This window comes from Malania oleifera, chromosome 4, assembly GCF_029873635.1.
Source record: "Malania oleifera isolate guangnan ecotype guangnan chromosome 4, ASM2987363v1, whole genome shotgun sequence".
NCBI classification, from domain to species: domain Eukaryota; kingdom Viridiplantae; phylum Streptophyta; class Magnoliopsida; order Santalales; family Ximeniaceae; genus Malania; species Malania oleifera.
In genome coordinates this window covers 28,960,074-28,973,876 of record NC_080420.1, presented here as the reverse complement: position 1 = coordinate 28,973,876, position 13,803 = coordinate 28,960,074, and the positions used below count along the sequence as shown (strand labels likewise).

Sequence of the window (13,803 nt, the reverse complement as noted above, 5' to 3'; positions counted from 1 at the left end):
CTTCAAGGTCTCATGTGTGCTCTCTTTCATGTTTGATTTCTTACTTTTCATTTTTGCTTGGGTTGATTGTAAAAATAATTTGGTTAAAATTAATTGCTCGGCTAAAAAATCAACTATTATTCATTTGATAATTTGGTAAATTCCTAAATGAAAAATCTTCATTCTGTGTTTGGTTCCAAAACTAAGTAAATTGTCATTCCATGATCAGGGATGATTGAATTGCTTATTCTTCAAAAAATCCCATCCCATTTTTGCTATGAGAAGCCTTGAATGATGAGTTATGATATAAAAATATTTATTTAAATTTATTTAAGTTTAAATTTAATACTTCAAATTCATATGCCCAAATGCTATGTGACATATTTCTGGTTCTAGAATTATTTTTTAAAATAGGCATGTAGTGACGTTATATAGAGATACAATAATTTAACAAGAAAGTAGATATTACTATATTGAATTTGTGCATAATTATTTGCTTTATTATAATAACTCTTTTCTTAATAAAAAAAAAAACTACTTAAATTTTTATATTATAATCATTTTATTTCTAGGAATAGACACTTAGCAAATCAATCAAATACTCAATAATTTGGGACAAAATATTTGACATTGTGGAACTCAAGATTTTCATTCCACATTAAAGTATAGAATCAATGAATAATACAGGGACTTATTAGTCTAACATAAAAGTTAAAGCAACTTCCTAAATTTCCATCATCACACATTTCTGGTCATATAAACAATAGCACCAAATATTGTAGCCATACATCATTTTGGTTCAAAATTCATTTATCCTAGAAAGAAAAATTATTAAAGATGAGGGATAGATGAATGGAATAGGAAAATCTTAACGTCTACGCAAATTGTTCAGCTAGGTGATTGAATCTATATTAGGGCAGTTCTTGTTATAGGTTGCAGTGGTGACATGAGGATTGAGAAGCTTTATAATATAAGTAAGGAAAATACTTAATGTCATGGGCCCATGATAACACTAACCCATTGTGACGGGATTCGACCGGATAATACAATATGAGTCCCACATAGCATCACTCAGTTGAAGCCTATCACATGGGTCTGTGTCATCTTGAACTTGTGGCCCTAGCATGGTTGTATACTGTATAAGAAAAGGATATAGAGGCCTCCATCATCACTTATAGAGTGATTAAAAAAAAGACAAAAAAAAAAGGAAAAAAAGAGAGGGGGGGGGGGTTGGGGGAGGGAGCGTCCCCAGGACACAAGACTCCCTTGTCTTGCAAGAGTAAAGGAAGGGTTGTTACAGTGTGTGCAATTTTATCCCTACTTTTATACAGAGAGACAATTTCTTCAAACCTAAATCCATGACCAATTAGTGATAAAGGAGTAACCTCAACCATGACCCTCTAGTATTTACATGATGGAAACCTATCCCAAGTACACAAGACAAGCGGTCACAGGCAAGCATAATGCCTTGAACAAGTTTAGCTTGTGACATTCTCCCCCACTTATGCAGTCGACGTCCTCATAAAATTTGGCGGTAGGTACACTTCAACTTTGTCCATGAACGGTTGCATATCTTCCGCTGAAATTCAGCTAATTTCTTTGTCATCAAGGCATTTCCACTTCACTAGGAATTTCTGCCGCTTCTTCCTTGAGAATATGAACTTTTGGGCTGCAAGGATCTCTTCAACTTCATGTTTGTTAGGTGGCACTGTCTTCAACTCTACTCTATTTGACTGACTTCTGTTCAGATCGTCGATATCGGCGTTGAACAGCTTGAGGCAGCAGACATGAAATACATAATGCACTTTCGTTCGGTTGAAGTGCGGCGGTCTTCTTCTCCCCTGATCTGCCCACTTCTTCATCTTCTTAGAAGCTTTCTCCAGATAGACTCGGGAAAACTCTACATTCTGTCTCCATTCTCTGGTGAAGATGTACGCCCTGGGACTCTTTCATCTATATGGCTAGCCCACTGTGTGAGGTAACAGCGGCTACTGGCCTGTAACAAGCTTAAAAGGGCTCTTGTTGGTTGTTGAGCTCCTTTGGGTATTGCCACAGAACGGAGCCATGTCAAGTAGTTGCACGCCATTCTCCTAGTTGTCGTTGACAAAATGACACAAGTACTCTTCTAATAGCTCTCTGAATCTCTTCATTTGTCTATCTATTTGTCGGTGGTAACTCGAAGAGATGTCAAGATGTGACCTGAATATTCTAAAAAATTCTGTCAAGAAGTTGTCAATGAACATTAAGTCTTGGTCATGAATAATAACTTGGGGAACATTCCAATGTTTCACAACAATCACAAGGAACAATTGTGTCATCTCCTTTGCCAAATAGTGCTTTGGTGTGGCCATGAAAGTACCATACTTCTTCTGCTCCCCCTTGTCTTGTTGGCAAGTGAGACAAGTTCTGGTATAATTAACCACATCATCCTGCATGTGCGGCCAACAATACCTCTATAGTAGTCTTGTCATTGGAGTCATTCTCCGCAAATACCCCTCAACGAACTCCCTACGATATCTAGTAAGGCCAAGAAAGGAACGCAACTCGTTCACTGTCGTGGGGATCTTCCGTTCTTGAATCATCCTTACCTTTTCCATACCCCTCTGGATTCGACGTTGTTCAACCACATGACCAAGGAATTTGTTGCTCCACTAAGCGAAAGAGCACTTCTCTTTCTTCACATACAGACTGTTTCCCCTCAGCCTGTCAAACACCTTTCATAGATGCCCTTCATGTTTCCTCTGAAACAACACCGATGCTCCCAACGGTGCTTTGGAAGGGCAAACACATCCTACTTCCAATTTATCGAGTTGTTTCCCTAACTCTACTATCTCTAAAGGCGCCAAACAACATAGCCTTTTAGCAGGTGGTTCCACTCCTCATAACAACTCGATCTTATGCTCCACAGTCCATCGTGAAGGCAAATTATGAGGCAGCTTATTTGGCAACACCTTCTTGTACTCATCCAACACCGCTTAGATGGTCGTAGGCTCCAGCTCTTGACTTACTTCTTCGTCTACTACCACCGTGGCTAGACGTGTCTGCTCACCCTAACCCAATACCTCATTGAGTTGTATGGCTAAAAGGGACTTCCCGTCGTCTCCTTTCATCGCAACACCTTGAACCATGCACGAGTGATCTCCCATCATACATAGGGAACTAGCCGAAGGCATCAACACTACCCTCGTTCCCCTTAGGAACTCCATTCCTAGAATGACTGGAAAGTCATCCAATGGCACCGCTGTGAAATTCTCATGACCTTCCCACTGTCCAAGCTTCTCAATCACTTGCTTGGCTGCTCCCAGAGTAGGCTGGGTTACAAAGTTAACTACTTTCATGCGTCCTATATCCTTCTCTAAGGATAAGTTGAGTCTTCATGCTTCCAACTGCAAAACAAAATTATGAGTAGCCCTCGTATCCACCATAGCGCAGGTACTCTTCCTATTAATCCTCAAGTCCATAAACATTAACCCTTTTACTCGTGTAACTTTTGATATTTTTTCCTTCTTTTCCAATGCCCTCACCAGCCGCACTGAACCTACCCTTGGGGCATCATCCTCTTCCTCCTCGCTTTTCACCACTTGTCCCGAAGTGGAAGCTTGTAAGGCATTGAGTAGTCCCTTGTGTTGATACTCACTCACTCTGTGAGATCCACCACACAAGTAACACGAAATTTTACTCTTCCCCTTTCCATTGGGTGTGTTGAACCCTTGAGACGACGAAGCGTCCTTTGAGGTTGATGATTTAGAGTCAGCTCCCCCACTCTTGCTTTGCCTTTCTTGAAAGACTTTCCACTATTTCCCTCTCTACCAAACCGTTGGATGAAGTGGTATCATCACCAGTGTAATCAGTCAAGCGTTCTGCAATAGCTTGTATAATTGACAAGTCTTGAACCCTTTGCCTATGAAGTTCTGTTCTTGCCCACGGTTTCATCCCCTCTAGAAAATAGAACAATTTGTCCTTCTCCGACATGTCCTTGATATCCAATATTAAAGCAGAAAATTATTTCACATATTCCCTGATTGACCCCGTATGCTTGAGATCTCTTAGCTTTCTCCTTGCATTACACTCAACATTCTCAGGAAAGAATTGAGCCTTGAGATCTCTCTTCAAGTTTTCCCAAATATTGATTACACAACTTCCATTTTCAATTTTTTTGTACTTGGTACGCCTCCACAGTTTGGCGTCACCAACCAAGTATATGGTCGCAGTATCCACTTTCACTTGTTTAGAGGCCATCTTCACAACACGAAAATACTGCTCCACATCAAGCAAGAAGTTCTCTAACTCCTTGGCATTTCGGACACCACCATACGCCCTGGGTTTTGGTACCTTGGTCTTGCTAACTCCTAGAGTGTTGGAGTTCCTCATAGTAAGAACCATCAAATTCATCTTTGCATCCATATCAGTCATCCGTGACTGCAAAATTTCAACTGTATGGCAAAAATCCTCTGACATGTCGCCTATCAAACCTGCTTGATGTTTTTGTGATCCCATCACTTCATCAACAAGTTCTCTCATTTGGGCCACCTCTGCGGTCACAGTGTTGGTTGTTGCCTCAACCTATACTTCAAGCACGCTGATCCTCTCAGCATTGTTTGGTGTCATGGTCACTTACCAAAGCTTTCCAAATCCCACAACGAAGGCAATTAAATTTACGTAGCAACTCAACCTTGGCTCTGATGCCAAGTATCATGGTCCAACTATTTTCACACCCTTGTGAAGGGCCATGAGGTGCTAGCTAAAACACTCTTACTTAACTAGTCAGCCTATCGTTCACCAACATTCATCCACAAAACACTTTCATTAGCATTCATTCAAATAGCAACGGAAACAGTAATCAATTCATGAAAGTCGTGGTAAGCAAGTAGTAAACATTGAAGCAAACGTAATTCATTAACAACACCTCCATTGACATTGTGTGCTTAGCGAGGGAGGCAAGTAGGCTAAACACGTTGACAATAGCTAGTGAGTTTTACAATGATTGATGAACACTCACCCTCCCCTAAAGAGGTTTTTATGCAATTATCATCCTGACACTAGGAAACATCAAAGTGACTGAGGAGTCATACTGCCTTATTTGGCGTATAAATAAACTACTAGCAGAAAATAACCCTACACTAGTATTTACATGATGGAAACCCATCTCAAGTACACGAGACAAGCGGTCACAGGCAAGCATAATGCCCTGAACAAGTTTAACTCGTGACACCATGCACAACGCTTTTGAGCCACCATTTGCAACGACCTATTAAAATTGAGGCAAATAGGCATTTGTAGTTGCACTTTCTAAGCCCGCAGCAAAACATTTGTGCCAAAAACACATTTCTCCTGTGGTTGGGGCGACTTGTGGGGAGTTTTGTCACAGCCTACCTTTGCTCCACGCTTGAAAACATCTCTAGAATTTTTCTAAGAAGTGAATCCATTTTATTTTATCCTTCACCACTGACCAGATAGTCTCTTCATTCTGCATATGATGTTCACCAAACGCATCTACTAAGTTTTGAATGGCCATTGGAAACTGATTTGGATTCCATGGAGACAAATTTATCTGCACATGGGTTTTTTATTGATGTTCCCCAACATGTGTTTGACACACTTGCTTTTGTTGGGCCGCATCTACATCAGAATGCCTAATTGTTGCAGAAGGCGAATTGTTTTGTCCGTCAATCTCATTTAAATTGTGCTTCTATTTTATGCTCCTTATGGTTGTCTCTTTAATTTTTTCATGATCAGCTATCTAATGGATAAGAGAGAGCTATGAAAGGCTATCAAAATGCTCGAGCAAAGGAGCTGAAGAATTAAAAAATGAAGTCTTGTTTATCGCATAACTTCAACACTGAAAGCTGATGAGGATTTTAGGTGGTTGAATTTGAGAAGGGACAGTATTGTTCTAGGAGTACAAACCTTACAAAAGCTTGGACTCTTTCATTTTCAGTATGACTCCTTGAATTTGCTACTCCTTTCCATTAGTGTTATTTGTTTATCATTCATGATGGTTGGCTTTCATTTTCCTCGTTGCTTTTCTTCAGATAAAAAAGTTCCAATCTTTTCCTCCTCTAGGACTCGTCTATGTAACTTCTTTGATATGGTCACTTGATTTTTTAAACTTGCCTTTCTTCATCCAATCAAAAGAATTCTTGCCCCTTGTAGGGCTCGAATCTGATGTCCTAAAGTTTTGAACATCTCTATCAGTCTGTTAAACACCTAGATGCAGCCTACCAGATTTACCTTTTATCTTATCTTACCAAATTACATCATTTGCTTGGTCCAAAAGCTTGTTTCTGTACTAGAACCAGCCACATCTTGGAAAGCCAAGTTTTCTGGCGTTCCTCTCTTAGATTAAGATTCTGCTATCTTGTCGACATCAATTTCCCAATGAATTCCTATGTTACACTCTTACACAGACATGCAAATGACTGAAATCCATAAGCACCTCCATTCACAACACTAGTTGTGAATAAGGCGTTACCTTAAGAAATCATCATCCTCTTTGAACAAATTATCTAAAATCACTTCATATATTCCCACAACATTTCTTTATCCCATATTTCACATATAACTCAAAGAGAACAAAATCCCACCAACGAAAATTGAAATGATGATCTAATGTAGTGTTCACCTCTAAAGGGTTATTAGTTGTTTGGAGTCAGTTTCACTTGCCCCATGGAAATCATAATTTTTTAACAGCTCTATTTATGTACTTCTAGTTTGCATACTCTCCAATCCGCACTGTATGTTAACTCGGCAGCATGCTTTATACTATACCACTAAATGAACCTTTATTCTAATTTTCCAATTACTTGTAATCAGTCGTATAGGTTTTTTGGTGCAACAAGAGAAACCTACTAATATATTTATCAATCTAAATCTGATCACTTCCCTATTAACTTTCAGAAGAGAAACCTAACAATACCATATACATTGATGGTCCTATATTTATTGACATCAATAGGCCGTATAAATATGATGGTCCTATTTTTTTATTTAATTTTTTTTATCACAGCACAATCCTTCTCATCAGTGTAGAAATCTACCAAAATGAAAATGATACAAATCAACTCAAAATATTGTTGTGTGTCCCTCACGGAAAAATTATATAAGGGACTTCCCTCTCCACGTGTCTGTATGCCAATTTCCTAAATTATACACTTATTAAAAATGAGTTCCCCTTTGATATTAAAAAATTGTAAGACCAATTTGCCACATGTCTAACATTTAAAGTACAAGCATACCGACACGTGGAGGGGGGAGGTCCCCTATATAATTTCGTATATATATATAAAGACTGTCGGCAACCACGTGGGTCTGCAGTGTGCTCCGCTCCCTTTTCTTCCTTTCTTTCTGCCCTTCCTCCTTCCCTCTTGACGATGGACCTTACCAAACATGGGAAGAAGAAATTCACTTGATCGGGCAACCAAACGGATTCCGATTGACTTGAAATTTTAGGTGTACAGTTACGATAGCAAGGGCTTTAACTTGATCAACTTTGATTGTGGCATTATTCTTTGGATTTTCTCTTCTAGTGAGACAACCTTTTATAAATCTCAGGTTCATGTTGGTAAGATCGACTTTCAAGTAAGGGTTTTATGATTTGTTGCAATTTTCATTGTTGTTGAGAGCTCTTGTAAAGCTTGTGGACTCTTGTACTTTTCATTATCTATTGGATTTGGCCAAGACCTAAGGTCCTGTGGTTTTTCCTCGATTTGGGGTTTTCCACTTAAATTGTTGGTGTTCCGTTTTTGGGTGTTTTAGTGGTTTATTATTCTTGTGATTATTTGTTGAATTATTTGGTGATCTGATTGCTGTGTTGCTAGATCAAATTCTAAAACTAGAATTTAGTGGCTATATTTTCTAGTCGTTGTTCTATTTTATTTGTGCAAAGTGGGAAAATTTGGAGAATTAATTTTGAACAAGTTCAATTATTCTGCTACTATTTTAGTTTTTTCTCAACAAACTGGTATGAGAGTAAGGTTGACTTTATTAAACTGTGTACGTTTGAAAAATCATGATTTGTAGATTACCAAATGAGTGTGGTATGTTTGGTTATATGAGCATGCATGGTTGTGTTTTAAAAATGAAATACAATTGGAATTGGGTTCTAAGTCATTCCAGGTACTAAAAGAGTGTTCGGCTCTATATCCGAGGGCGTGAGTTTATCGCCTGCCACGTTGGCAAGAGTGTCCGGCTCTATATCTGAAGGCGTGAGCCTTACCGACTGATCACCGAAGGGTGTGAATCCACCAGTTTGTACCGGTACGATGCCATAGGAGTCTGGGGTTCGCCATATGCCGGGGACGCCATGTATCACAGGCCAGCTACGAGCCGATGCCAAGTATTGCGAGCCAGCTTCGGGCCAAAGGGTGTGACGACATCGGGTTTCTTGATCATGTGTGTGTGTGTGTATGCACTGTTTTGAAACTAATACTAGAACTGCATTTAACTGTGTATGTTTTGCTTTCATGATAACACTCAAATGTCAAATGTCACACACCGATATAACCTGTATCTGCCTTACTGAGAGGTGTCTCACCTCTACTGTACGTACATATTTTTCAGGTCCTTCAAGTAACCGGAACTAACGTCCTTTGAGTTGGGAGCGTAGTGGTTGGTGTACTGCGAGAGGTACTTGGGTAAGTATTAGGATTGTATCGAGTGGTCTTTTGTGATTTTGGCTAACACCTGGGTTGTGTTTGTATTACGGACCTGGATTTCCTTGTGTATAGACTCTAGTATGGTACAGGATATGTATAGGAAGACCATTTTCCGCTGCGTATATTCTGTTGTATATGGATGTGTTTAGGGTGCCTGGGAACCCCACGAGGTCGGACCCTCATTCATTGTACTCTGTCATGGATGTTTTGTATGATACAGGGACATGTTAGGTTACTTATTCGCCCCTAGGTCCCATTACCAGGTTCGGGGCGTGACATCCTGGGTTCATATAGATCAAAAATATGGTGCCCGCACTAGCAACGGATCCGTGCCTACACTATCAGTCTTTAGGGTTCGTAAAGCATATCGTGCAATTTAAGCAATTTAAACACTCTTTTGAAATCATTTCACAAAACACATCATTACGTGAAATCCGGCTCGTAGCTGTCAAATAAACTTCCTACATTTTCACAACAGTTCCAGTATTTCACAACATCGGCCACACAATTTTCCACATTCGAAAACAACCCGAAAGTAAATTTAAACAATTAATATCACAATACGGGTGTTAAACAACGAAAACAACATTTCCACCTGGTGAAAAGGTCCGGAATGACAAGTACAATATTCTAAAAATATAACATTTGAATTTAACCAATTGGTTTTAAAAATAAAGTCGGTTTACCGAACCGAGGCCCAGAAACCCTAAAATTGTCATAACTCGATATCTAAAAGTTATTTCAACATTTCAATCAATTCATATTGTATAAATTATTGTGTTAACATAACCCCCTTACTTGCGTGTGAATCGAAGACCCAAACGACCTGGAACTCAAGCCCTAACTTTTCAAACCCCGAACTTTAACTGTTCAAAACAATGGCACGAAAATCCCGAAAACTAATACTCGAGGAACAACACTTCAGTATAATCTCATATACTATAGATTTATCGGACCAAAAGCAAAAACCGACCCTTACCTCGATTTTCAGGAAAAATTCGAAAATCTCCGAAATGAAATTCTAATCCGTAGAACCTGTAGAGATTCCTTCCCTGATCCACGTAGCGACATCGGATCGTCGATTCTGGCAACACACAGCTCGAAAAATCTTAGAGAGAGAGAGAGAGAGAGAGAATGAGAGTTTATAAAGAAAAACCTAACTTAACCTTTAAGTAATCAAAATAAATATCTCCTCCAAGCTATTAACCCACAAAGCAACTCAGTGTATTGCTCCACACTCTACACATTCAAGTACATATTATTGTGAAAGCATATGACCCTAAAAAAAAAACACGCAGACACAGAGAAAACTAGAAGAAGCACAAGTATAATCATACATCAAAGAATATCTGTATTATTCACATCAACTACTATCATCAATTTCGCAAAATACCATTTGGTCAATACTAGCACGGCAAGAAACTTTGCCTAGGACACCACCATCTCTGCCACAAACAATCAACACCTAGACACAAATGGACATGTGTAGATAGTTTAAAAAAAGAAGCATAAAAAGAATTCATTCATGGTAATTAAGAGACACAGAGTTTAATATTTTCTAGTAAAGAAATTGTGGAATAATCAATTCAAACCTCAACGATCAACTCAAATCAGGTAGGGATGAAATCACCGAGCCTTCTTGGGTTTGCACTTGCAGCCATGTTTATATGAAAGCGTAATTTTAAGTTTCTTGGAATCTGCACCTGAAAACAGCCTATGGATTTTGAAATATCGGTGTTTTCTTTGAGCAATGAAATATGCCATCATTCTTCAATTCATTACAGTTATATACGAACCACATAAACGTAAATATCTCTCTCTCACACACATACACAGAAACATACAGAGATTACACACACTATGATCACTCATTGATGACCTATTTTCGTAAAACCTAATTTAGAAATTGTTTAAAAAGAAACTCAACTCTCACTACTCCCTCTCAGGCACACAGGTTGACTAGATTTGTGAGGCTTCTAAGCTAATGCAACCAGCTATATAAAAGCTCATTTTGGGTGGTTTAGATTGGGTTTTGTATTCTCACTTCAAATGACAGCATTAGTGCTGGAAGGCAGAATTGGAGGGTTCACAGATTAGAACCGAGAGTATGGTGATGACCTAAAAGCAAGGATGTCCGGATTGAAATCCTTTCCACCATCATCAACCTCTATTCCCTCATTTGTTCTGCTGCCATGACATGGGCACTTTCAACTAAATTGGTCATCACTACCCCATCGTCTATCTGCTTCATCAAATCTCTCCTCATGGGCTTTACCAACAACCATATTTTCCTCATGCTAAGCTGATTCAAAGTCAACATTGGAGTTCATTATGCCCTCATGATCAGCCCAATTTTCAAACAGCATCCTCTTGCAGAGTCCTCTTGAGATTTTTTGTTCACACGTTTTATTTGGTGGGTGCATATTTCACAGGTAAAAGTATGCATATGAATTAGGGGCATGAACTACTTGTGTTCTGGTACTATTTAATAATTTAACTTGCTTATAGTATTGCAGGGAATGTCTCATTTGAACTGGAAATTCTTGTAATATCATTAGTAAATCTTATTATCCTCACTCACAATAAGAACATTATAAGAACAAAATAAAATACACATGATGCCAAAAAAAACCCAAGATCCTCTCAACTTAGCTGAGCTCTATTCAAACATTAGGGTTTGGCTGCCTTAAAAAAAACAAAAGCAAAAAAAATATATATATTGTTGTGCTCCTGATAAATTAAAGAATGAATCCATACATCCATGGTGGAGACCACTACCGTTACTTCCTAGTACACGGAGATAGGTCATCAATTCTCACTCTTAAATCGGGAAAGAAAACATAGATATGATTGATCAAACAGAACATGAAAATAAACAGCACCACCTCGACCTAGACCTAGACCCTTTCCTTTCTTCCTTGCTCTTCCAGTTGAAAGCCTTGACAAGCTGTCAAGGCTTGTCACTGTCTATTCTCTGGTACCCCACTTTCCACCATTTCTCTCCTTCAGTTTAATGTTCATGGCATTCACCAGCAACTTGGTCCTCTGGTCTGGCGCCATTCCCTTCGATGTCATCTCACTGTAATAGCACAAGGCATCCTCTATCTTCCCTTTATCAAACAACCCATGAATCATTATGGTGTAGGATCGCTGGTCTGGTCCCAACCCATTACTCTCCATCTCAAGCCAAGTAGATTTTATTCCCTCCTCATGATCCCACTCCACATACAACTTCAATATCAAATTGTAGGTGTCTCCAAGCATCTTGCATCCATTTCTCTCCATCCTTTCCAAAAGCATGGGGACTGCCTCCGGCTTCTTTGTGGATTTCAGCAAGTACCCGTATGTTCTAGCATTTGGGGAACAACACCCTTTCTTCTGCTCCATTTCATCCAAAAGCTCGTATACTTTTTCCATCCGCTGAATCCTGCAGAGATGTTTGATGAGCGAGTTGTATGTGGCAACATCTGGAAGACAGTTTTTCTCATTCATTTCCCTGAAGATTTCGAGAGCTTCAGGAATCCTCTTTTTGAAACACAGACCATCGATAATGCAATTGCATATTGGGACGTCCGGGGTGCAACCCTTCTCCCACATTGCTCGAAAAAGCTTGACTGCTGTGCCCAATTTTCCAGCTTTCGTCAATGAATTGATGAATGTTCCATACGTGAACAAATCAGGCTTACATTTGGAGGAGATTATATCATTCCAATACCGTTTGGCCTCCCGCAAATTTCCCAACACACACCATCCATTGAGAATTATGTTCCTCGTTTTAATAGTGGGCCGGAATTCATGCTTCTTGGAGTGAAACAAAAATTCTGCAGCTTCCACATGTTTGTATCGGCACAGCGACATCAGAAGCGTCTGAAACGCAATCAAATCAAGCTCAAAGCCGTACTGTTTCCTCTTGTAAAAGATGTCAATTGCTTCTTCCACCCTATGAGCGGCGGCATATCTATTTAGCAGTATCCCGAATGTTCTTTCGTTGATGACGCCTCCTCTCTTGGACATTTCGTCGAGCATTTGGTTCAGTTCATTGAAACGCTTCATTTTCCCAAGAATATCGAGAATCTCATTGCAAGCGCCGGACCCAGGTGCATACCCACATCCTGCTCCTCCTCTGGATGCCCAATTGAAGAACAGATAAGCGGGTTTCCAATCCGAACGATGCCGCTTGAGCACATTGAGGACTAAATCATCGTTCAGCGAGAGCCCACATCGATCGAAAGCTTGCTCAAGCTGCTCCACTGAGCTGTCCCTGTGAATTTTGAGGAGATCTTGGACTGCGATGGCAGATTGATCATCTGGGTCTAGTCGAGACGCCGCGACAACTTCAGAACCTGTCCCCGAGTGAAGGAACTGAGCTCTTGAATGGAAGTTGGATAGGTCGGTCTTGTCGCTGTGGAAAACCCGAGGAGGGGCAAGGTAAGAGTGGGCTTCGCGTGAAATGAGTTGCAAACAGGAGTCTCTTCTGGGCGGGGTTAGGAGTTCATATTTGAATACCAGTCGGGTATTTTCCCAGAAAACCGTTCGCAACGGTTGGAATCTGTAAAGCATGGTGAATCTTAGTGGCGCCTGTTTGGCTGGAGCGAGGAAGGTTCTTCAGAGTGAAAGAGAGTAGCGATTTAGTATTTCTGATATTGACATTAACGAATTAGGGTTTTCTGATGATCGAATTCCATTCTTTGTCTTCACCGATCCTCCATTTCCCCAACCCTGAGCTTTCAACTTTTAAAGACACAGAAAGTTCTTGATTCTATACTACATATTCTAGTCGTGATCAGCTATGGGCTTAGACGGTAACAAGCGCGTGTTCAGCAGACTCGGGAGACTTTCGAACGACACGAAGCAACAGAAGGTGTGCTTCCATTGGCGGGCAGGCAACTGCAATAAATTTCCCTGTCCTTACTTGCACAGAGAATTGCCCCCTCCATACACCACTTCTGTTCTAATGGTACATCATCCAAGCGGCCGCATGGGTTCTCAGATGATTCGGGATTTTCAAAGGGTTCAAAACGGAGAATCCCAAATTTTAACCCCACATGGGGTCGAATGCACGGTGGTGGTGGTGGTGGTGGTGGTGGTGTTGGAAGGAAGACTGAGAAAATATGTACCTATTTATTTATTTATTTATGTCAAAATAATAAAGCATACCTCGCGAGAAAAA

The 13,803-nt window shown here is 39.9% G+C and overlaps 1 protein-coding gene across 1 annotated transcript; it reads right to left on the bottom strand.

Moving 5' to 3' along the window:
- Positions 1 to 11,344: 11,344 nt before the first annotated feature.
- Positions 11,345 to 13,803, bottom strand: LOC131154301 (putative pentatricopeptide repeat-containing protein At3g15200). The gene has a single exon (XM_058106988.1). The coding sequence runs from the start codon at positions 13,191 to 13,193 to the stop codon at positions 11,601 to 11,603; it is 1,593 nt and encodes a 530-aa protein (XP_057962971.1). The 5' UTR covers positions 13,194 to 13,803; the 3' UTR covers positions 11,345 to 11,600.